This window comes from Lissotriton helveticus, chromosome 7, assembly GCF_964261635.1.
Source record: "Lissotriton helveticus chromosome 7, aLisHel1.1, whole genome shotgun sequence".
Classification (NCBI taxonomy): domain Eukaryota; kingdom Metazoa; phylum Chordata; class Amphibia; order Caudata; family Salamandridae; genus Lissotriton; species Lissotriton helveticus.
Window position 1 is genome coordinate 1,163,287,782 of NC_136068.1, and position 26,802 is coordinate 1,163,314,583.

A 26,802-nucleotide genomic window follows, 5' to 3' on the forward strand; every position below is an offset into this window, starting at 1 on the left:
AGGCTATCTTTTCATGAGCCTGACAGACACTCTGGGGCAAAAGTGAGGGTGTGTGGCCCCTCAACCCATTAGGGCAGGTTGGGGCTGTTTAAGATCCTGTTGCACAGTGAACGTAGCTCTTTGTAAAAAAGAAAAATGGTGTACAAAAATCTGAACCTGGCTGATAATATTTGGATTGAGGTCCAGGCAGACAGTAGACTAATGCTCCTGATAAGGAGATCAATGAACTGAGTTTTATTGAGAAGAGCAAACATTCTGCTGCTATGCACAGCTCTATGTCTAGGATAGAGCATATAATGATGGAAAGGTTATCCTCACCTCTTGTTTTATCTAGGTGGTCTTGAGGCACAGGAGTTGGTTGTAAGGGTGACTTAGTGGATGTTTAGTGGACTAGTGCATAAAGTTAAAATAACATATATGCACTATTGTAGATTTAAATGTGAATATTTGTAATCACATACTCTCTGTCACAACTAGCATGCTTACTGTAACCATGAAAATAAAATCACTGCTCTGAGGTTTTGTATAATTCTCTCAGGTGAAACTTGATCATTTTCTTCATAATTATATCCCCCTGTCTTGTCCCTCCCCCTCCTTCAATATGTGCTACAATGGCTGGACAGTGACCCCTAGCGTTGCTGAGTAATGGAAATGAGACAGGGTAGGAGACAACAGATGTACAGAACATTTGTGAGACTGGCATAGCAAGAGAGGTGAAGTTAATGATTTGATTTGATTTGAGTTGGATTTCTAAAGCGCGTAGCTACCCGTGGGCATCCCAGCGCTGTCACTCGCTATGCTAGATCCAGGCAAAGTTTTCAGGGGAAAAGCCAAGTTTTCAGTAGCCTACGAAAGACCAGTAGGTTAGTTTCTCTACGAGTATTGAGGGGTAGGGCATTCCATAACTTGGAGGCATTGTAAGAGAAAAGACGGCCCCCCCGAGCGTGCCCTTTTTAGTCTGGGGACGCTGGCCAGGGAAAGGGTGTTGGATCTAAGCTGCCTATTGCCTTTGTGTGGTATAATAAGAGAGGACAAAATCAGGGGGCTTTTGCCGTGGAAGATCTTATGAGAGATGCAGAGGGTTTTAAAGATAATTCTTTCTTGGATTGGGAGCCAATGTAAGAGTTTGAGGGTGGGTTTTGCTGAACATCTTGGCTTCGTCCCGGTAAGGAGCCTAGCTGCTGCATTCTGGACATGTTGGAGCTTGTTAGTGACCAGTTTTGGGGCCCCCAGGAACAGGGCGTTTCCATAGTCCAATCTTGAGATGCTAAGGCCCTGTATGAAAAGTTTCTTGGACTGGGGCGGAATCAGGGGGAGGATTTTGCGTGCCATGCGCAGAAGGCCAAGGCATGTTCCAACAGTTTCCCTAGCTTGCGTCTTGAAACTAAGGTCCTGGTCGAGCCATATACCAAGACTCTTTATTTCCTTTTTTGGGGAGGGGGTGTTCCCATACAGGTTGGTCACAAAAGCCTAGTGGGGAGTTTGGAAGGCGCACCCAGTAGTAAAATCTCTGTTTTCTCCCCATTAAGTTTTAGGAGAGAATCACTCATCCATTTTGATATGTCCTGGAGGCAAGCGGCTAAGTTGTTCAGGCATTGGGCCGACTGATTTAAAGCGACAAGTTGAGTGTCGTCGGCATACATGACTACCTTTATGCCGAAAGGTGCCACGATTTCTTCCAAGGGAGACATGTACACATTAAAAAGTGTGGGGCTCAGGAAGGAGCCCTGAGGAACCCCATACTGAAGGGGCATAGCTCTGGAGTGTACACATCCATCAGCCACCTCAAACGTTCTATGATCCCAAAAAGATTTAAGCCAAGCCAGGGCAGGGCCAGTAACTCCGACCCTACTTAATCGGTGGACAAGAGTGGCATGATCCACCGTGTCGAATGCTGCACTAAGGTCCAGGAGGATCACTGCCACTGATCCCCCTGCATCCAAGAGAATAATAATAAAGGTCATTGAGGTGTGGTGAGATGTAAGGTAAATAGAGAAATGTTACCACAGAGCGGTTGAAAGAGAAAGTACAGAAAGAGAGTACAGGTAAGGCTTTGGTGTGAGGTACAGAGAGCTAGAGATATGGAGAGAAATTGTAGAGCAATGGATAGTGGTGGTATTCTCATAGGGCAGAGGTAGAGATAAATAAGATAGAGATATCTGGGTTTGAGCAAGAGCCACAGAGAAGTAGATGTATACAGTTAGAAAGGTGTGGTAGTCAAATATATACAGAGAAATGGAAGGTAGGGATAGAGTGGTGAGGTTAATAGAGTCGCAAACCGAGCAGTGATGTTTGGAGAGACAGGTATGGTGAAGTTTATCTAGAGGTAAAAGTGGATGGTGCAGAAGAGAGAAAAAGTGTTGCAGAAGAGACCGAAAGGGAAGGGAGAGAGATGTATAATAAGATAGAGAAGACTTAGAGAGGGTGAAATGAAATCAAGCGGAAGAGGGAGAGAATGTGATTTAAACATGGCAAGAAAGAGAGATAGGCATAGCAAGAAAGGAGTAAGGTAATGAGAAAGGTGAGGTGGAAGGAAAAAGAAAGGGATGGTAAATGAGGAGGTGAAGTAGCAAATGATGCTGAGATAAAGGACGACATTAGGTATAAACAGAGAAAAACGTTTGGCAGAAAGATCTGAGATAGTGAGAGAAATGTGAGGTGGAGATAAAGTTGAGGAATCGTGGTGACGTAGAGAGAACGAGAGAGAGAGAGAGAGAGAGAGAGAGAGAGAGAGGTAGAGGGATGAAGAAAGTTAGAGAGGTGGGATAAGTAGATGAGATTGAGAGAGAGGTGACGTAATGAGTAGCAAGGTAGGGAGATGTGAAGGAAACAGCAGTGAGGTTGTAGGGAGAGGGATGATGAGTGAGACAGCTCGAGAGAGGAGGATACAGGGATATATAGGGGGCAGATAGAGGCATAAGGATGTGAGAGAAAGTTAGGTAGAAGTAGGGTGGAGAGGGGTGTTTTTGAGAGAAATTGGTGAGGAGATAGAGGGAGGTGAGGTGAAGAGTTAAACTATGGGAATGTAGACCAGAGAAGTGGAGACAAAGATATAGGATGGAGAGACCAGGTATGGAAAGCAAGAGATTGATAGTGCAAGAGCTAGATGAGTGAAGAAAGAGGTCAATAGAATGGTAGAGATTATCGATGCAGGGACAGCTAAAGAGACTGGTCAGAGGTAGAGCTAGGCAGAAAGATGTTGAGATTGAAACGGTTCCTTGAAATGTGGATGCCCTGGATAATTGCCCACTTTGTTATGTCGTAAAAGGGCTCTGACCATCCGAGAAGCTCTTATAACATTTCTCAACACAATGGACAACTAATTTAGACAAGGAGTCTTCTGAGATATCCAGGAAACAGGACAGATCTTTTTCACTCTTAAAGAAATCTAATCTTGGCTTGATGGCCTAGCCAATCACTGGCCTATTTCTTCAAGAAGACTCATTGGAACAATAGAGAAACCAGTAGCATATCAATTACATGTACAGCGTTGTCCACATTTTAACCCTTCTTCAGACCACACTGCTTCACAGAGACAGTTAGCTGCCAAGTTGTGAATGACATCTACCTACTCCCAGTCAGGGGTGACCCCTGCTTACTCATTCCACTTGAACTCCATTCACAATCAGATCTTATCTACATCCTCCTAACATGCATGAATTTCACCAACATCACATTTTGATGGTTATTGTCCTGCCTAGCCTTTGAAGATCAACCCCTCCATATTGGTACCTCTATATCCCAGCTGTGTTGTCCAAAATATACATAAACAACAAGTGATGGACTGAATGTGGATCAATGTCACACACTCCCCCAGTCAAAAGATCTGGGCCCAAATCCATCGTTTTTTTGCACTCCACACCACCCTGGGTTAGACAATGGCGATATGCAAATCAGCTCTGACCCTGTTGCCCCATGGGAACAGTCCAGTCCGAACTACAAAAGCCATGTCCTTCCCAGAACGGAATCAAGCATCCGAGGACCAGACCGGTTTCGAGGTAACACCTCTCTTCAGCCCGGCTAGCTTGATTCCAGTGGTGTGGAGTGCCTGGGACCCACGTCTGGGCATCCCCAGCGCACTTAGGGCGGCAATTGCAAAAACAACAAGTGATGGACTGAATGTGGATCAATGTCACACACTCCCCCAGTCAAAAGATCTGGGCCCAAATCCATCGTTTTTTTGCACTCCACACCACCCTGGGTTAGACAATGGCGATATGCAAATCAGCTCTGACCCTGTTGCCCCATGGGAACAGTCCAGTCCGAACTACAAAAGCCATGTCCTTCCCAGAACGGAATCAAGCATCCGAGGACCGGACCGGTTTCGAGGTAACACCTCTCTTCAGCCCGGCTAGCTTGATTCCAGTGGTGTGGAGTGCCTGGGACCCACGTCTGGGCATCCCCAGCGCACTTAGGGCGGCAATTGCAAAACCGGTCCGGTCCGGTCCTCGGATGCTTGATTCCGGTCTGGGAAAGATATGGCTGTTGTAGTTCGGACTGGACTGTTCCCATGGGGCAACAGGGTCAGAGCTGATTTGCATAAAGCCATTATCTGACCCAGGGTGGTGTGGAGTGCAAAAAAACGATGGATTTGGGCCCAGATCTTTTGACTGGGGGAGTGTGTGACATTGATCCACATTCAGTCCATCACTTGTTGTTTTTTGCATTTGTCCAAAGTATACATGGCACTTCTCATAGTGCCCTGGCCAACCAAACAGACTTAAAAATGTTTCCTCAAGATTTGCTGCTTAACTATCATATTCAGAATATTGTCTTACTCAAATATTGTGTCCTAAATATAATTTACAAAAAGATTGTCCTAAAGGAGCCATTAATAGAAATTCTACACACCGTGGGACCAAATGCTTGTAAACAATATTTAAGACACAATATGTGTGTATATGATATTGTGACGTACATCCTTCCACAGTTCAGAATATAGACTTCCTCAAATACTGTCTTGGAATTCAATAGCCTTTCCAAAGTTTAACTCTCAGAAGATGGGATCCGACCTCTGTGCCAATAGTATCACATCCAAGCCGAAATCTAGTACTGGCTCTCCAGTGTGAAACTGGATGGTTGCCACCGCAGATCACCAAGAACACAAAAATACACCATAAATACAAAATCACTAGGACTCTTCATCAAGTTTGACATCCCTCTCAAAACACACATTTCCGAGAAAGACACACAGGTTGTTACCAGCTATTAATCTTGTATGGAATGAAGGCATGTCTCCCAGAAGAGTTCTTCAGAATCACTTCCAAAGCACTATCGCTGTTTCATCTGGTTGTAGGCAACTCCTCCTGCTGCCAACATTTCCAAAACTATCCTGCCCTCTTTGAATGCTGCTGCTGATTACTCTGTATAGTTCATCAAAGGGCTCAAGAAATGCAATACTATTTGTATCACCATAGTTGTTACATACCGACTACACCCAGGCCAACATCAATCCAAGAAGCATTGCATCACCTGCAAATCGTTTATCATCAGTGACTCTCTCTACCTCATACAAAAATGAATATATCCGGAGGTCAATGCAACACATGGTACCGGTACATTGGCAAATGTCCAGAAACGCAAAAAAGAGAAAAACATTGGGGTATACCTTCTTAAGATATGCATTCAACATCTGGAACATCATTCCTTCGCACATCAGAAGACAGATCCCTTTAAACATGACTGATAAAGAGGCTTCCAGATCCCAAATAGCACTGGGGCCCAACAAGGAACAGCTTTTCTGCCCACTTCTCAACTTTCATTGATGTACAGGATCTTAAAGCATTTACCAATAAACTCCATCTCTGGCAGTAAATGCTCTGCAGGTGATTTCCTGATTTATAAATATGTACACGTAGATACCTATGCCCATACAGACATGTTAATCCATCAGCAAGTGTAATGTTCCTGCCAAATACCTGTACTCTGGTAAATCCTGTTACCATTCACTGACTCACTACTGTTCATGCAAAGCTAAAGCATTGCACAAGCAGGCAGTTATAATGTCAGTGAGGTATTATAGCATTTGGGTTTGTAAAGTGCAGTCTGACATGGAATAAAACACTAATCGTTTTCAACTTTCAGTGCAGCTCACAAAATGAGGACGACTCAATGCAGACATGAGCAAACTCTGGGTACAAGTTAATCAAAGCTAGTCAAAAAGCAGAAGTGTGGGGAGTGCACATGGGAGGAAGGATAATTTCCGCACTCGCGAGTGAGGTGGCTATGTGCAAGAAAAGAAGAGTGCCGGACATGTACTTGTCACTATTGCATATTGCATGGATTCCATTCCCAGTGTATGGAAAGAATGTGCTCACCATTGTGTGGAAGATCAACCAATGTCTCATGCATCCTACACTACACTGAAGACTCTGTTTTGTAAAACAGACCTTGTCCATGATACTATTACTAACGTCATTGATGCCATCGCTGGTTGATGCTAAATGTGATGTCACACTGAAGTCTCATACGTGGTCGAAGATTCTGTGTTGTTTCTTCATTTCTGTGAAACGTGTACTCCTGGGCAGTACATAAGGGCTCATTTAAAGTTTTTTTGGGAATCTCAGCTTCCTCATTTCCTTACTCTAGTTACCCTTAACATTGCTGACAACAAGCATTTGCAATGCAATAGGTTGCGTATTTCGAGAATTAGAGCTATTGCCATTGTAAATGACAATGTCTTTTATTTATGTTTTGAAAACCTGCAAGCGGTGCCTAAACATGCACTTTGTGCTTACAGTCCTTGCTTATAAACAGCAAGGCTGACAGTAAAAGAGGCACAGTTACTGCCAGCCTTGCTTCTCATAAGCAGCGACTATAAGTACAAAGTACAAATACAATTAGTCGCTTTGAAATGTGACAAATAATTAGTATATTAATTACAGAGTAGGTTGTACTCTATATGGAGCTGATGAAGGGAAATTTATAGGTTTAATATAAATGAGATGTGGTAGGTGCAGTACAGCAAGCTGCACCTAGATGTGCCTAGTGAGCAAGGCACCATCACTGCTTGTCTAGGTGCAGTAGCACAAGCTGTGCCTAGAGGTCCCTAGTGAGCATCATAAACTTTGAAGATATGGTAAATCCACCCTACCCATAATGCATTGCATGCAAGACAGTACCACGAGTACACTCAAATAGCTATGCCCATGTATACAATTAGTAGTTTTGAAATGTGACAAAATAATTATTATATTAATTCCAGATTAGGTTGTACTCTATGTGGAGCTGATGAAGGGAAATTTATAGAAGGTCTAATACGAATGTGAGATGTGCTAGCGAGTAAAGTAATCACTGCCAATCTAGTTTAGGACTAAGTGAGTGTCCTGCCTGAAGGCCTTTAAGATAGTAGTGCCTTGAGGCTGTAATTAAAACCTAGGGCGTAACAACATATGTAACCGGGGGTGTTCTCATGGAAGAGATAAGGCGGTACTAAGGGGGGATTACAAAGCCTAATGACCAATGAAAAGCCACCATTTACAATGGACAGTGACAGGAGCCATTTAAAAAAGATCGGTAGTAAGTGAGTGGAGCTTTATCTACATATCCTAAATACAGCATGCCTCAAAGAGACAGCGCAAGTGCTGCCTAGGCGAAACCTAAGAAGAAGCCACTGTAAACCTGCAGTGCTCCTGCCCTGCTAAACTCGCAGTTGCCGTTCTCTGGTCAGAATCAGGGGAAGCACTGTGTTTCCGATGACAGAGCCTCCTCTGGCTCCTCTGTCCTGATCTTCCCACCACAAAGAGTCACAGGCCACATTGACCGTCACTTATTTACACTACTGTGTCCGCTTTGCAGCACATTGCAGACACAGGCAGGAACAATGTAGAATGACCCCTACACACATGGTATAAACTCCCAGCATGTTGGGGAAAGTAAAAAAATATTATTAAGAAAGCAACTCTTGCTTTGGGAGTTTATTTTCTTGATACAAACAAGTTTGCAGGACAGGCACTTTTAAAGTAGTGCCTGCACTGGAAACTTTCATTTGCTATGCTACTGCAGCACCAGCTCTCTTCACAGCACAGCGATCCTTTTGAGGCGGGTGGTGACCTCTAAATAGGGCAGATGATTATCCATTAGGGAAGTGGATTTCATGGCCTCCAACAGCTTGGTGGTTAGTGGGTTTTTGGGTACCAGACCAGTACTGGTCAAATCTGGTAGATTTCTCTTAGCCTTCAGGCAACAAAGGTTTATCAACTTACATGGCAGAGCAGGGAAAATAGAGTGGTGCTCAATGACCTTCTCCTAAACTTGCCTGGAAGCTATCCAAGTTAGCACTGAACATTACCTGTCAGAGTCTGTGGGTTGTTTCTTAGGTTCCCCCTCACCTTTTCTCAAGAGTGAGCACTCATTCTAGACACCTGGACTTTTATTGTTAGAGGCTTGTATTAAAAGACAAACTGGTGCAGAATATGCACAAAATTCTGGTAATAAATATCACAATTTCTGTCTTTTTGTTGTTACAAAAATAGTGCATACATGCGCCACCACGTGCTGGCACCCTTACACCTTGGTTTGAAACTTGTGTCAGAGTTTACCAAGCACACCGAACATTCATGCATCTTGCATTCCAAAGCAGCACAACTTACTACATCACCACCTCCGCAGACAGCACATGAAATTAGGACATATATACTAGTTTCCTTAGTAGGGAGATAGTGTAATCACAAATGTTTTTCTACTGCAGACAAATTCTCAGGAAAACAGCTTGATATGCCATGTCGAGTATTTCATACATAGGGTGCAGGAGCGGCTTCTCCCTGATGGCGGAGGAGCGTCGCCCCACTGAGTCAGTCAGCGAAAAATAATATGATAATAAAATAATATTATCATTATTTTCCTACTGACTGACTGTGCCAGGAAGTTTTAGGTGGGGGGGAGCATGGCAGAAAGGAGGAGTGGTAGATGCACTGTAAAGTGCCCATGTCGGTTTGGCTGACCCTCTTAGGCTGGTCAAACAGACGTGCACTTATTTTTCTCCAACCCAGCTGTGTTGCACAGCCGGGTTCACAGACTGTCAGCCCCTAGTACAGTGCACCATGTGTGCCCAGGGCTTGTAAATTAAATGCTGTTGGTGGGCTTGCAGCACTGGTTGTGCCACCCACAGAAGCAGCTTGTAAAGTGTGTCTCAGGCCTGCCATTGCAAGGCGAAGAACCAAGGAAGCTGCAGGAGATGTACTGCCCCTCTGCCAGTGTGCTGTTTGCTGGGTTGGCCTGCAGTGGTTGCTTCATTGCCAAGGGAAAGGAGAAGGAACTTTGTAAGGACTTTCATTTACAGAATATTCTCCAAGGGCTTGAGCTGTGCTTGCCTCCGGCTGAAGTCTCAGGGATAAAAGATTTCACCTCCAGCTCCCCACTGAATTTCCTTGCTGGGAATTCTGACTCCTGACACTTGCGTGCCGCTGGGAGCTGGAAGCGCGACGCATTGAGAAGAAGCATGTCACTGCCGCATCTGAAATCATCGCATCGCTGGAGAGCGAGCCTTCGCCGCATCTCCCTGGAAGCGTGTGTTCATCGAAGCTGCCTGCTGTCACATCACCTGAGAAGCGTGACGCCATTATGAGAGTCGCCATCGCATCACCGGAGAAGCGTGTCTCAGGGCCTGTTGCGGCTCCAAAGTACACAGTCGTCGCAAGACTGCCAGGGCGTTATCGCATCATCATTGCATCGTCATCGCATCGTCGCATCAAGAGCGCCATCTTCTCGCATCGCAACTGGATCATCGCATTGCATCAAGGCGCCATCTTGCGCACCGCAATGGGCCCGCAGGCCGAGATTCTACGCATCACCTCCGAACCGGTAAGGATCACGACGCATCCCCTACTCTGCGCAAGCATTGAGGCACGACGCATCATCTCCTCCGGATCACGGAACCAACACATCTCCCCTTTTGCGAGCCTTTTGTTTACTTTGCTTTACTCATCCAGGTACTTTGTTGAGAACTTTGTCGCATTTACCATCAACTTGAACTAAGCAACTTTAATCATCGTTTAAGTAATCTTAAGTGTTGTATTGTGGATTTTTGTCATTTGTGGTCTTGTGTTTTAGTCTATATAAAGAATACTTATTTTTATAAAACCTGTGTTGTGTCCATCTGTAGTGTTGTCACTGTATTACTGTGTATATTCACAAATGCTTAACACACTGCCTCTGAGATAAGCCTGCCTGCTCGTGCTAAGCTACCAAGGTGGTGAGCAGGGGTTATCAAGGAGTGTAATCCCCTTATCCTGACTTAGAAGTAAGGCTCCCTATTTGGACAAAGGTGAATACCATTGCCAACTAGAGACCCCCAGATCTAACACTTATGTAGAATGAAGATAGTATCTGCTGATTCTACTAGTGGCACAGCACTGAATCACTCACCACAACAACAGTATACATTTTACAACCCTAAACCCTTCTCATTTCAGCGGTTGGATTATAAATATTAGGTTAAATTGTTAAATGTCCAACAGCGGGGTCATATCAACATGGAAAGTAGAACTCAGGCGTGGCATAAACTGAGAGATACCTTCTTAAGGATGGAAATGTGGTCATCTTCCAACCAGGAACGTCCATTTGAATCAGCTTGTGTTCTAAGATTGGATTTTTACCTCAGCAACATTATACATGTGGATGCTTGCTTATAATCTGTGCAGAGTGCTATATTTCAATAACATGGCTGAACATTATTTTTTAATTATAAGCATGATCTTGCATGATAACACACCTTTAATACGAAAATACAGCAACTAATGACAAGCGAGTAGTGATGGTCTAACAGTAACTGTTCCACTTTTGGCTTGTTTGTGGCTTTAGATACCCACTTATATCACATCAAGCCGTTTGCTTCTGCGGTCTAATGCAGGTACAGTTGGATGCACATTGAAACTAAGGAAGAACACACCATGGGTACATTATTAGCTATGGCATATTATCTTGGAGTTTCATGGCTTCATAAAGGGACTCAGGCACGATTTGGAGTTTGGCGGAGAGTGTACTCTATTGTAAAGGAGATGGAGTACCCTCTCCGCCAAGCTGAAGGTCTACCCAACTGATTTACAAACTCCGTCTCACCTGCCTACATACCCCTCCAATGGCTTGACAGAGTAAGGCAGTTCATGAAATAATTTCCCTGGTATGAAATCTCCCGTGGCGAGCGGTCATTGTTTTTTTTATTTTTTAAAACAAAATCCTGCTTCGATTTTGTTTTTGAAAATCAAAAATAAAATGCTAGTGCGGCGCTGTCATGTTGATGGAGCCGCACGACACACTGCATTTACAAGAACCACTGTGATGGCATTTCCTGTTAGTGTAAAAGATGTCCATTGGGCTGGCGGACAGCTCTAAATTTGGCTGGCATAGTACCTTTGCCAAGGCATAAATAAAGTACTCTGCTATGGAAACGTTGCTAGCTCTGTCTGCAAAATTCTAAAGCCAGCCCGCAGTCCTTGCCTCATGCCTCTATATTCAATTTATTTGTCAATTCAGAGCTGTCATCTACCTTGAATTTGTTCTGTCGGAAGGAAGGTTCTTCAAGAATGAGTCAGGAGAGTATCTTTTTCCTTTACATGTTAGACCCTTAGGTACAGCATCAAGTACATAGCTGTAGTCAGTGTGTCCCCTCATTAAATATCAAATATAACTATCTAGAGACTTACCCTCCAGGCACACAAATCACCATTCTGTTATATCATTATTCACTCTTAGCCAAGAGCTCAGAGATACAGGGGATGAAGACACACAGGACACTACAGAATTATGTCAGAGGAGTTTGATTATAATGTTGACACTCTTAGTTTCATATTATAAATATAGTTCAAAGAATAGTGATAAGTATTGTGCTCATGTACGGGGGTAAAGCAATGGACTCAACCTCTTAAATATGATAAATAAATTAGTGGAACAGGTCACTGTGATGCAGCGCCAATCAGGGATCGATAATCAATAACGAGCACATCAACAACAGGCCCCTACACTTTTACCCAAATAATCTGCTGGAATGTTGTTCATTATACAGACTCATAATCTAACACTCTAAATACCATACTGAGAAAGCATATCAACTTTTTTCCTGTGGTCTATGGACCTAAAGTTGAGAAGTTGATGGTAATAATAATAACTATCTATCTATAATTTCTGAATAACCACAAACTCGGTGTAAGGTTAGTTATGTTTATCACCAAATAATGTAGAAAATAAGAGCTCAACATGTACAGAATCACAAGGCAAACAATGCATTAATCACAGAGAGAGAGAAAACATTTATCAATGCAAACAGTGTCAAACTCATATCAAAATGAATAAATGCACCTGAAGGAGTGGATAGCCGAAGAGACAAAAGTTTCAGAGACAAAAAACTTTGTAATTGATTATGCAAAGTATGAAACATTTAGCTAATACTATCCTAAAGAAATAGAGAAATACCACCCCTTGGCCACAGGGAGAGTAGGAGGTCCCCTGAGACAGATTCAGGGAACAAAATGTATTAGGATACTGGTTTCAGGTTAGGAACAGGAAAACAGGTAGGCCTCAGCAAACCAACGGACAGCGACGATCTCCCTCTAAGCTTCTTCCCAACCGCACCTTCACCACACCCCCTATGGCACCTCAATTTTACCCTAAAACCTACATGACCAACCCACACTTGTTGAAACATTTACGAAAACTCAGTCTCTCATTGGCTGATTTGGAGGGTGTTCTATCACACCACCATAACTGTAACAGCCTGATTCATGTACAATCCGTTTTGCGTGGCCCTAATAGCGAATCATAGCGATTCGCTATTGAGGACACGCAAAACGGCATTCATGTAGGAATTGCTACTTAAATAGCGATTCCTACATGTTCTTTATTTGCGAGTAGCAATTTGCTACTCGCAAATACTCCCCATTCATTCCTATGGGCCAAGAGGCCCATAGGAATGAATGGGGAGTATCCCTCATTTGCGAGTAGCAATTTGCTACTCGCAAATGAGATAGCGATTTTAAGGGTGCCAGGGGTGTCCAAAGGACGCCCTGTAGCACCCCTAAAATGCACATTTGAACAGGTGTTGCGCGCACACATGTCCAAAGGACATGTGTGTGTGCAACATGCAACTTAGAAAAATGCTTTTAAAAGCATTTTTCTGAGTTTCTGCTATTTACCGACAGGTCTGACCTCTCGGTAAATAGCGGCCCCAAAAGTCCAAAATCGCTATTTTGTTTTGTGTCATGAATAGCATTTGAGGAATCTCTATTAGAGATTCCTTAAATGCCATTCCACGCAAATATGCGAATTCTTACATAGCGATTTTTGCATTTGGTATCATGAATACCAAATGCAAAAATCGCACTCGCAAAGGGCCAGATTCTCAGAATCTGGCCCTTTGCGAGTGCAATTTACCTACATGAATCAGGCTGTATGTTCCTAGAAAGAGCATGAATGTGCAAAAGTAGCATTATTTTATTATATTTAAAAGCAGAACGCAAATGCGACCTAGTCTGGCATGCATTAGTCTCCTCATTAATGCACGCATGCGCAAAGCATTTCTCCGTATTTTTGTGTTTGTGCACGTTAATTTTCACAACACACCATTAATAAAAGTTACTGGGGAGTTAATCCGAGTAGGTTTTATTTTCTCAAAACCCTGCTCCATCAACTGCCATAAATAAACCAACGGTAATGGAGCCAGAGAATTGGGATGCCCTGAGGGTAATAATGGAAAATCTAAAGCAAGAGCGGGGAATATTAGGCACACATAACAGCAGAATATACAATGAGCTACAAAATGAACAAGGGGATAAAGCCGGTTGCCTAGTGGCATGGCTGATGAATAGAGGAAGGCAGAAGAAGATGGTGGTAGCAATCAAGAACAAGAAGGGGTACACTCTTATGAATCAGGATTCCATCTTTCAATGATTTGAGGAATTTTATGTGGCAGTGTATGATAGACAGCAATAGAGAATGATGAAGCCATAGGTGCCCTACTGGAAGAGGTCCAGTTACCCACATTGGAGGAGGAGATGAGAAAGAATGTTAATATGCCAATAGATGTGGTAGGTATCAGGTAGGTGATACAGCATATGAAGACAAGAAAGCACCCTAAAATGATGCCCTACTGGCCACAATTTATCAGGTGTATATAGAGTGATCTAGAGGCTGCAACATATGCCTGTGTGCATAATGGAATCCTGTTTATGTAAGTTAGATGAGTTATTATACTGGGAAAGCTTCAGAGAAAAAGTTTGTCTGGACGTTCTAAAGATTCCATGGGAAAGAGGTGGTAGGGTGATCCCCAATTTAAGGACGCACCATCGTTCAACAAAATTACAATACGTCGTTCCCTGGATGTAGTAACTAAATCAAGATCCGCAATGTAGTATACTACAGCAGATTATACAATTTACTGTACTAATAGTTCCCCTGATGTCGCGGAGATGCTCACACACTTACAAATGCATTTATAGACCATTATGACAGTATGGACTCATGCGTTCAAACTAGAGAAACAGATGTACATGCTGCAGCTGGTACCGTAGCACATGGCGGTGTGTTTGCGTCTGCGAAGATTTATAAAAGATAATGACTATGGAGGGAAACCTTAATGCGTAGGAGATTTCTACGAGGAGGATAGATTGTTGAGGTGTGCGGCCTCTTGTGAAAAATGAGGGGTTGACAACTCCAAATTTCTGTTATATGCCGGACTGGTAGCAGCCATTAGACAAATATTGCCCGAATTTCCCGAGAAGCCCGGAATTCATATTCTAATCCAAGCATTGATGGGCATGCAAGTGGGGCGGGGGGAACGGGGGTATTCACATCAAGGTTTTATGTGGTGCTTCTGCAGCAACAAGACAAACATTGGATAAGACCAGGATGCGATGGGGCAGAGATATGGGAGAGGAGCTGGAGGGACAAAGCTCGTAGCTTTTAAAGTTTCAAGAAAGTCAGCCGCAATAGCAGGTTAACGCTGATGAATTTAAAATGTATTTGTAGGTTATTTAAGCCCCGCAGCAGTTACATAGGATTAATCGGAGTAAGACAGATGTATGCCAGAATTTTAATGTGGGTACATACAGAAATATGTGGTGGGAATGCCCAGAGATATAGAGGGCCTAATTTATGCGGCTTTGCGCCACTTTTACGCTGCCGGTGCGTCACTTTTTGTGACGCACCAGCAGCATCAAAAATGTGCCTTGTTGCACCATATTTGCAAAGTGACGCATCTAGGTAGATGCATCACTTTGTAAACCCCTGCGCTACATTATACCTACGCCAGGTATAATGTATGCAGGGGGGGCCCATTCTGACGCAAGAAAGGGTCATTGAAGTGACGCAGTGAAATCTATAAGATTTCACTGCGCCACTTCTAGGACACAAATGTGTCAATTTGATTGAGGCCCTTTCACATGGGGCTTGCCCCATGTGAAAGGACACATTGCTGGAGATGCGTCACTTTTGTGACACACTCCAGCAATGCGTCCCTTTTGCGCCATAAAGATACGTCAGAAATACTGACGTATCTGTAACTCCTTGCGCCATGATGCGTCATACTGTAAATATGACGCATCATTGGTGTCGCAAGGAGGGCGCAGTGAGAAGTGACGCATCGATGTTTTCACGCAGCGATGCGTTACTTTTCATAAACGAGGCCCAGAGTTTCTGGATGGACGCAATTGACAAACTATGCTGAATATAAGGCCGCAGCCAATAATACAAACGAGTTTGCTCGGTTTAATCCCCAGAAGAAAAAGTGTCAAAGTGGAAAATAGTGGAAGTGGGCCTTGTAGTAGTATCGAATACATGTAATGCACTCGGATAGATCAGGGAGTTGCTCCAACAATACAGCAATGGGAGAAAACGATAATTAAGTAGGTATTTGAAATAACTGATACATATGGTGAAATAGGACAATAGTGACCAGGATCTAATTGCATAGAACCTGTTAAGTGACCTCTTACTGGAAGGGTATGCGGGGTGGGTCAGTATCTGGGTCTTATGTGTTATTTGAAAGCAAATAAAGAGTGTCAAATATAGAAATTGTTGGACATATTTAGCATCATTTCAACATCAGTTCTCGGTTGGCATTCAAAGTGCATATTTTGGTACTGCAGGGGATAGGGAATACTAAGGTAAGTCATATACAGGCACAGTGAGCCAAAGAAAAGCGACGATGTATAAATGCTGAGCTAGTTTTGCCGCCTAAGGAAGACACCTCACTTACCATACATATAGAGGAGTGCTTGGTACAGCAGGAAACACGCTCTAGCCGCGCCCTATTGTTGAATTAACCAGATATTTCAAAGTTGGTTAAACATATATCGGTTTTCATCCAACACATATGGCACAGACAGAATGGTAAAACGCATGCTTTATTTTGAAATTCTTTGTAAATATTAGAGATGTGAAATATATTATTCATTCGATACCAGGCCACTTTTAGACCGTGTTTCCTCCTGCACCCAGCAGGTCTCTGTATCTACGGTCAATGTGATGGCTTCAGTAAACTGCATAGATTCCCTGGGTCAGACCACCCCACTGCACCCTGAAACTGATCCAGCCCCTCTTTGTATAGAACAAGATGATAATGCCAATGTGGACGAGTTTTGTTGACTTTTTTCCCCAGAGTATGCCTAGCAATTGGAAGATGAAGGGTAGCACCCGCTCTTTACAATTCTATTGCTGAACAAAAGCAGCGCAGGATATTCAAGCTTGTGACTAAAATTAGGAAAATTGTTTGCTCCTCCGTGAATATACTTTGAACTGCTGGTGGAGATCTCGAGCCATTTGCTTCTGCTTATTGAACACCTTTATGTGTATAGGGACTGAGGCCAAACTGTGGGCAGTGTGTGAGATGGCTTTTCTTAATATCAAACGTATCCTGCTTGTTTCAGTTAATTCTTGTTTCTTTTTCTCTTGCAGTAATTTCCCCTTCATGCGCCGCCACCGCCGCTCCAGTCCCAGTCCAGTGATCCTGAGACAGCTGGAAGAAGAGGCCAGGGCCAAGGAGGCTGCCAACACAGTGGACATTACCCAGGTTATGAGCAAGCTAGACCGCAGGAGCGCCCTCAAGCAGGAGCCCCCCAAACAAGCAGCATAGCACCCCCTAGTGTCGAGGCAATGAATGGCAACTCAAGAATTGTATGGGGGTCTGGCGTGGAAGGCAAGGGAGGGCAGAGGAGAAGGGCAATTACCTGAGTGAGTTGAAGAAACCATGCCATTAGGCCTGTTTCTCTCTGTTGCACCTGTGCCACAGACGTCATGATCATCAGGTGACAAAGGGGTGCGTCGGTAACCAGAGAGATGCCTTAGTATTGTATTAGGTCGGTCAATAGTGTAGGTACTGCTCAGAGAGGCAGGAGGTGCAATACATGGCTTCTACACTGTGCAGATCTGTGGGGATATAAACAATAACTGAGGGTACACTTCCTGAGGAGAAAGGATGGGGTAGAAAGGAGGGGTCCTATAGAGAGGCCTGTTGGTTGGATTCAAGGAGGCACTACTCTGGACCATGAAGAAGTGATATCAAGCACTGGAAGGGCAAAGTGAAGCTGAAAAGATTGAAGGGAAAGAGACCACAGCTGCTATAGATAATGGAATAAAAAGCTTATTTTAACCAATAATCTCTGTATAAGGCTCAAGTCCGGTGGAGGCCCATGCAGGTAAGAGCGGTGGGGACAGGTGGGGGGATTTCGACAGTTGACGATGAGGGAAAATTAAAAAAAGAATTAATTTTCCCTTGTCGCCGTCTGTCGAAATCCCCCCCAACTCAGCCCCACCACACTTAACTGCATGGGCTGGGGCTGCTCAAGTCTGCTGTCCTCCATGACATACATCTTTCTTGATTGCTGCAGTTACATAAACAAGTTCAGTGGGGGAGTGGAGTCGTACTGGCTAAGGTTCGATAGGGGATGTCACTTGAGGGATTTGATGTTCTGTGGGAGATCCAGCCGGAGGGGTTTACTTTGGCTGTATGGCAATCTAGTATCCCCTTCAGTACATTTTGAAAGACAGTACCTGCTGGAGGGAGACACCATATGATCATAAACGACCCCTTCAACTACAGCACAACTGCACTAATCTGAGAATTAATCAGAAAAGGGGCAACACATTTTTGCAATGATTAGGGATCATGTGCATACGGTCATGTAATGATAACGTTCACACACCATCCTGTATAAAAGATTATACCTTTTAATATCTTGAGATGTTATAGGTTTAAGGAAGCTAGAAAATTTTCTGTGCACACTTCTCACTATCTCTTGGACTGCTCCGTATGATGAAAGGCCTGGTTCTATATTAATTCCGACCCTGTAAGAGGTGATCGCATGGCTGTCGCTTTTCCATTGCCGCACTCCTTCATTTACTGGTCCCCTTCGGCACTAGGAATGCAGAGTAGTGTCCCTTTCTGCCACTACTCTAGTGGGAGGGAGTGAGTTTCCGATCCTCATTAGTGCAGATGAGCAAATGGCCTTGCATGGATAAAGTGCCTGATTTACAGTTTGGCGAACGGGATACTCCGTCAAAATGTGACATATATATCTCACCTGCTGTATCACAAGAGCCATTGTATATAAGGCACTTCTAAGAGGATGGATGTGATATCCGTCAAGTTTGTGGTGGAGTAGCTATCTGTCAAACTCTAAATTAGACCATTGGTTTCCTTTCAATGACTTCTAGGTGAAAAAGAAAGTATTCTTGGTATGATAGTTCTGTTTCACAATGAGCAAACCAATTGGGCTAAAGTACTACAAAGTACATTATGTTGTGACAGGAAATCCCATTTGGTGGAAATATTTTGTCCAAGTGATACACAGTCAAATTGTCTCCTTATTTTTGCCCCTAGTAAAAAGGAGTAAGTGCACTGCAATATTTAAACAAGGTTTATGCAGGTACAGGGACAAAAGGAAAAATCCCATTAAGGCTCAGTCTCCCCATTCTTCAGAATGGCCATGGATTTGGAAGGGGATCCATGAAAGCAGATAGTTTCCCAAATGGTCCTTGGTAGGACCCTAATTATAAAACAAAAGTAGACCTATTGTTGGTATTGAACATGTTGACTTTGATTTAGCACTGATACCAAGAGAGAGAAGAAAGGAACACCCTAATACACACAAGCCCTTATTGATTCGCAAATGCCAGCCGCCCTCTTTCCACATGCCCTTTCCACTTACCTTTTCTTGCGGAGTTACATATATCAGAAGGACCCCAGATTTGCCTGAAACTAGCACCAGTCATGTTAACAGTGGGGAATACAATCACTTAAGAAGAGGCAGGCGTGGTCATCCCAATGTTCCAACAGTAGAAATTTGAGTGAGTGTTTGAACTCACTTCACTGTTATATGTTGGAGAATTTAGTTTTGACTTTAATTGGATTATAAATACAATTACCACAATCTGTAGTACAGGGGAAAGTATGATGCATTACAGAGTGATGCTGGAATAGTTTATTTTGCCAGATGGAGTCAGTGATGCTGATAAAGCAAAGATGTATTCAACATTGAGGGAGGTGTATTTTCAGGTTATTACAACTGGCTTTTGAGTGAGGAAGTCCGTATATTCTCAAACTGAAGTCTAGAGACTAAGGAGATGCTGCAGGGAAGACTGTTGGGCCCAGGTATTCTACCAAACTTTCTATTTATCCTAATGAGTGTCTAATGTAGGACCATGGGTGTAGATCCAGCGTGAAGGTTAAGGATATCCACCAACTATTGTAAAGAAGTTCGAAATAGAGTCACTGTATGTACGGCTGGAAATTTGGCTAGGATCCAGGCTTCCTGGTCCTGCGTTGGATGCCTCCGTCACATGAGCTTGTGATCATCTGAGGAGAATAGATAGTTTTATTTCTATATCTTTTCTTGAGGGCTCTGAGTGGATTGTTTCTTCTTAGGACTTCTATCACTAATAGCTGGGGCTCCAATCTAACCCATTTCTATTATTCATGCAATGTTGCCTCCTTATGCATCAGTTCACCAAGTCAATACAGGACGAGTGCAAAGCTGCAGGAAATGGCTGCATTCGAGTTGACTGTCTTTTCAATGTGTCATTTCAATGTGAACACCACTGAAGTTACCTTTTGTCTGACTGTGTTCCTGGTATACATTTTGCACATATAACAAAACGCTTTGAAAAACACCACTGTAACAGTTTGTTGTTGGGCAATTGGTATTTACATCTGATGTAAAGATGTAAGTTGCACATTCAGAAGGAAATCTATTTTCATGTCTCTTAGTCTGATTGGTCCCAGGGCAGTCTGTGAAGCTATCCAAATATGCCAAATTGTTGTTCTGCACATTGCCGACATATGTCTGAGTGCACCAGGGTGGCCAGAGGTAGACTTAATGAGGAGGATACCTGAATGCACTAGACTGGTCCCATGTCCACTGTAGGATGATGTCTAGGACTTGTGGATGCTCCTATTGATAGTTTAGTCTCTGTGCCGCTGATTGGGTCCCTGTCCATTGTAGCAGCAGCTCTGGATACAATGAATTGTGCCCTGGACCTTATAGAAGGAGGTCTGAATTCACTAGATTACCACCTGGACATTGTACAAGTAGATATAAATGCTCTGGATTACCCCCTGCACATTGTATGAGAAAGTCTAAATGTACTGGATTTCCTCAAGCATATTGGAGGAGATAGACATGCACTGTTTGCTCCCCCTGCACATTGTAGGAATAGATATAAATGCATGGATTCCGGCTCCCCTGGACTTTGGAGAAGGACATATAAATACACAGGATCGTCCCCAGCACACTGTTGGAGGGGATATAAATGCACTGGATTGCACCCTGACACATTTTAGGAGGAGAGATAAATCTTCTAGGTTGCCCACATCCTGAACACTGCATTGCACTCTATTACATTGTAGGAGGAGGTCTAAGTGCACTAAATTGATCCTCGGAACATTGTAGGAGGAGATCTAAATGCACAAGATTGATCCACGGCACATTGTAGGAGGAGATCTAAATGCACTGGATTGGCACCAGCGTTTTGCAGGAGGAGGTCTAAATACACTGGATTTCCTCCCGGCACATTGTAGGATGACCCCTGAGTGCAAGTCTTTTTTACTTGATAGTACCTCGAACATGGTAGCACATGAATGCCCCACTAGAATAAGATCCTGCACACTGGGGAAAATATGTTGCTAAATTCTTTTGTACTAAACAGATTTCCTAGATGTTGTAGGAGACATTTAAAATACCAATGTCTGGTAGATAGAGCATTTACCCCTATGTAGTTCATTAGAGACATGGACCTATGTTTCTCCTCTCCTCCAGGATAAGAATTGGAGGTGATACCCTTTTAATGGGTTTCACTAACTTCTCACAACAAAACTCCACCTTCTTGCCAAAGTACATAGAATGTGAAAATAAAGACTCAATGAAGAAGACTGTAAAAATAACTGTCATGCGATAATATCTAGCTGAAGAAATGTTCTGTGCACCCTATCCCAACATGAAGTGCTTTCCTGAATCTCTGCTAGGTCTGGAGTCAGAATAGTACTTTAACACAATTGTAGAAGAGTTAGAATGTGACTTTGGAGCCAATTTACATCTTGGTGGTTTAATACTCCATCGCAATGGCAACAAAGTTTCTATACTGCCATGATAATGGTACGCCTGCCAAATTTATATGCCGGTGAACCTTAGGTTTAATAATGGCATAAACTACTCAATCTCTCCTGTGAATAAACCTCTCTGACGGCCCTGCCGCTGACCTCAATTTTCACCCACCTATTTTAGATAGGTGGAATTAGGGGTCAGTTTTCATTGCCCATCACCGTCAGGAAAACACTGGTGGTAAAGGGAAGTGAAAACGTTAAATGCACCCCTCACCTTGGGAGACAACTCCTATGGTGAGGGGAGCATTTTATTTTTTATATTCAAAAATAAAATCCCACTTCAGTATTTTGCTTTTCAAAAAAACAAAGAAAGCTGTTTGATGCTATGCTATGTCATGTTGATAAAGCACGCCCCAAACTGTAAACTGTATTGACAGGAACTGCAGTGTTGGTGGTTCCTGCCAAGGCTTTAGAAACGGCAGCCAGCGTGGCCGTCATTTGTAAATTTGGCAGGTGGCACCTCTGTCAGGGCGACATAGTAATTTACTCCATCTCCCTGATGGATAACGCAATGCCTGCCAAAAAATAAATCAGATCCTTTGTCTTGATACAGATGTTCTCATATGGTAAAAATATTTGTAGACGTTCTTTTTAAGGACTATATTGTTGCACTCTAAAACAAGCAGTCTTTATGTTTCCTGTTTACACCTCATGCAGTATTTATTTTTCATTTGACAGCATGTAGTCTTTATTTTTGCATTATGCAACATACAGTTTTTATTGTTGCAGTCTACCACATACAGTCTTTGCTTTTCAGTCTGTATTTTCAGGTGGAACCTGCAGAGTTTCCCAGAGCTCCCAGATGCACAGTATTTCTCAGAGAGTTGTGTTCCATTTGGAAGTCGGGAAGTTCATGTGCTTCCTATGTCTCCTCCTAACGCTAAACAATTAATTACAATATATTGCAGTGAGAAATCTGAAATGAGAGAGCACTCAGCCCACAAAAACTACACCTATAAGTGTTTAATGTCCAGAGTTGTGGGAATATAAATAGAGAGGTAAAAGAGAGCCTTGCCAATATTTAGTACTCCTGGTCCCTATACAGTCTGTGCTCATGTCTTGCTTTTAGGGCAGACCAGATTCCTGTAAACTTGACTAACGCTAGTGATAATACACTGTTCTGCCTTAGAGAAAGGATCTTCCTTTCATGCAAAATCTTCAGATGAAATCATAACACCAAGAAAACTGATCCACATTTAGGCTTTTCTTTCACAAATCATTGTTTTCAAGTGTTAGTTTACTTGGATCAACTTAAGTAAGCCTCTTTACAACTCCCATAATGGAGTAGTTGGTTAAATGAAAACTAAGAGCAGGAGCATTGCAATCTTGGTGACTTTACGTTATTTGGGAACCCTATTCTGAAACAAAATTGGGTCTAATGGTATCCCTTTCACATATGGAAGTCCATTGTGGAAGCCAATCATGGTCTTGAAAAGGTCAGATCTCAAGAATGATGAATACTTATCAATAGCCAAATCATGCACTATTCCCTCACACCCTGAGTACCAGCTTCAGTGAAAGGAGCATTAAGTTGTACCAGGTCAGTCATATCACTAAGCACCAGATGTACAAAGCATTGTTCTGGTCGCAAAAGGCCCGATTTGTTGAATTGTGCCATTTGCGCTCTGAATAATGCTTTTCTAAATGTACAAAATGCGATTCTGTAAATTGTTACCGAATCACATTATGCTTTTGTGATTTGGTTTTTGAAAGGGGTGTACTTAGGGTGTTCCCTTCAAATACCCTGTTGGTATGGTATGTGTTACTGATTTGCGACCAAATTTCATTCGAAAACAGTAATACTTTACCACCAGTTTAAAACTGGTGGTAACCCATTCGCAAAGGGGAAGGTGTTCCCATGGGACCCCTTCCCTTTGGAGAATGTAAATAAAATATTTTTTAAGAGCAGGCAGTGGTTCTATGGACCACTACCTACCCTTAAAAAATTAAACTTCAAGGTTTCATTTTTTTCATTTTAAACACATCCCGTTTTCCTTTAAAGCAACGGCTGCATCTAAAAGAAAGATTGCTTTATTAAAAAACATTTACAGAGATGGTGGTCTGCTGACCTCAGAAGGCCATCATCCCTGTGATGGCTTTGATGCCTAATGAGTTGCAAACTGAGTCAACCTCATTAATATTCATGAGGTAGGTCGATTTGTGACCCGCAAGGAATCCCTAAATGATACTCAATGAGTTTAATACATTTGGAATACCGATTTGCAATTCGGAAAGAATTGCAATTTGGAAATCAGTATTCCTTATGTTTGTACATCTGGTCCTATGTTCTGTTTTCACATTGCACCCTGGTTTTTAACTGAGGGCCCTGGATTCATAAGGTGTAATCCAAAAGAACTAGAGTGCCAAGACACAAACAGGAATGACATCTACTCACATCTCACAACTCGAGACCGTGGCACATTTTAGAGTAAATGAGGCATTGCATATTCTTTTCATCTTCCTCGACATGTGATATTAATTTCACGTGAAACCTTTGTAGAAAAAGTTGGATACCTTCGGCGAGTAGTGGTAGGACTGAATCCGGCATTGCTCAACTTGAATTCCAGAGGGACCAGATCAGCCTGGGGAATATTCTGGAGGCCAAATCAGCCTCTGAACATTCACCTACCACTGAGAACCACAAGCATCCTGCTTTGTAGAGTAGAAAGCATGGCAAGTTACATTTTGTAAACACTTTAACCACAGTCCTGGCTGAAACAACACCAAGATTTTCTTTGTTTCACCCCAACACCGCCAACGTTTCTGGTGAGCATTCTTTGATTATCACCAATGGCGCTAATGTGGTGTTTACTTAGTGTTTCTGTGTGATGTGCAAAACGTATGCCTTCTTATGATTGAGATGCCATTACTATACTGTACCTCTTGTCGATTCTGATGCCTCATCTTCATGTAAAGTATTGATTTCCCACTTTTTTCCTGTTGTGTTTTATCTCATTTACTAAATAAAACCTATTTAGTACACCATCTCGCTTGTCTTTCATGTCATTTATCCATTTATCCATTTGCAGCATGATGTTATTTTCATTCATGTCATTTCTTTTCCTCCATGTCCTTCCATTGCATTGTTTAATTGTGACTAAGGAAAGCAAGCAAAGGTCCAAAGTGGCAGAGCTGGCCCCTGCAGTCCTTCTCGGGAACGCCGACATGCCTTACTTATGCCCTCATTTGTGTCTTTAGCAATTTTGACCCTTTTCAAATTCATTAAAATGCTTCCAAATTCATTACACTCATTTCACTTTCATAGAAAGTCCACATAATGCTCTCTATCTACTCAGATATGATGTCAGATATTGTACATGAAATGTAGGAGGCAAAGTATGGTGATGGTGCACTGCTACTGGGCACATTACACCTAGACGCCCTGTCCTACTAGCTCTGTGCTCCACCGCTCTAAAGTTCCAAGCGCACTAGTGTCCTACTAGACTCCGAAAATCATGCGCTTTGATCTTGAGCATCACATGTTTGGAGCATCCTTGCTCCTCGTCAGCCTCTTTGACTCCTGAGGGCCAGATCACATCGAGTGGGTAATGCATGGGCTAATTTAAGGCACCGTATCTGCCACAGTGTAGGGCTGATGGGTTTCTTCACTAGTTAAAGAGCTGGAGCAGCACTATTTTACCACCTTAGATAGTAAATGTTGCCTGTTCCCTGAACTTTAAAGTAAAGTGCTGCTTTTGGAAAGAAATGTATCAGAATTGTTGCCATTTCGAAAGGAAACATAACACACTAACATGTACAAAGCAATTTAATTACACAATAAAATAAAAACATAACAGAGCACAACACAAAATAACTTTCAAAACAGAATGCAACACAACAACCAAAGTACAATGCATCATTACTTTGCAGTAATTTTACACAAAAACAAAGCATGCAAAAACAAAACACCTCACCACCACAATAAATTCCACACAATATATATGCACAAACATTCTCATCACACATTTCTACCTCCAGAAACCTGCTTTCATAATACATTGGCAAAAGATGTTTGTACCAGGCACTGCCTTAGCTAAACATTTTGCGATCCGACCTATTATCTCTGCATATGTTTTGGACTGACTGTTGTCTTGGAGCACCGTTATTTTACCACCTTAGAACGTTGTAAACGTTTGCTTATCACAGAAACTTTAACGATGTGTTGCTTTTGTCAGGAAGTATAATAACATTTGTTGACAATTCTAAGTTAAACATCTGAACATAACACAATTGCATACACAATCCAATATAACAACACCATTGAAACATAACAACATTGTCAAAACAAAACGCAACAAAATAACAACAGACCAATATCACATTGCAATAGTGTAACACAAAGAGACAGCAATACTAAAACAATGGAACACATCACCATCACAAAAAATTCCATACAATAAATATGTACATTATTTTCGTACATTACCACCTCTAAAGCCTGCATTCATATTACAGTGACAAAAGGTGTTTGCACCAAATTCTGCCTTAATTAACCACCTAGAAAGTGAAATATAGCTATTCAACAATGTTGTATGATCTGACCACTATATAACTAAGTATCACACTTAAGAACCGTACATTGTCTGTGGAGATAACATATTTTTTGCATAAAACCATCACATTTCTTCCAAATGTTTGACAGATTCCTGGTCCCTGAGTAAATAGATGCAACTGTTCTGTGATTTAATATAACACTTGGGGGTAAACTTATGTTTCTCATGGGTCATGCTCCTTCCCTTCCCATGCTTAAAAATTTTAATAATATTGCACTTTTTGCTTCTATAGCTGAGCTCAGCAGGCACAAGGGGCATAAGTCTCACATATAGGGCATAAAGAAAGGGCATTCCTTATGTGCTGTGGTCAATGAGATGACCAAGGATGGTGCACAGTGGACACTGTGCACGGGGGCATATGTGATACGGGTGCAATTGTGCATTGTGTGTGAATTTAGTGGCACACAGCAACAGGTACACAGCAACAGGTACATACAAGGTCTACACCCTATGGCCAGAAGGCACCATGGGCAGTGGTTACTGGACAAAGGGCATTGCTATGTACTGCACCCAATTGGTACTATGGGCAGGGATACTGGGCAAACAATATGACTAATGTTCTAATGAGTTCTGTGTGCAGAGATCAATAGCAAATCGACCAGCTTGCTGGGCATGGCCTCTGGCGATGCTGAGAGGATACTGATGGCAGGTGCCAGAGTGTAT

The 26,802-nt window shown here is 42.7% G+C and overlaps 1 protein-coding gene across 1 annotated transcript in view; it reads left to right on the forward strand.

Annotated features, from left to right (window-relative positions):
* RGS9 (regulator of G protein signaling 9) overlaps positions 1–26,802 on the forward strand; it is a 946,886-nt gene that overhangs the window by 783,389 nt on the left and 136,695 nt on the right. The window contains exon 17 of the mRNA XM_078650792.1: positions 16,885–16,999. Coding sequence (XP_078506918.1) covers positions 16,885–16,999 — 115 coding nt within the window. The remainder of the gene's footprint in view (positions 1–16,884; positions 17,000–26,802) is intronic.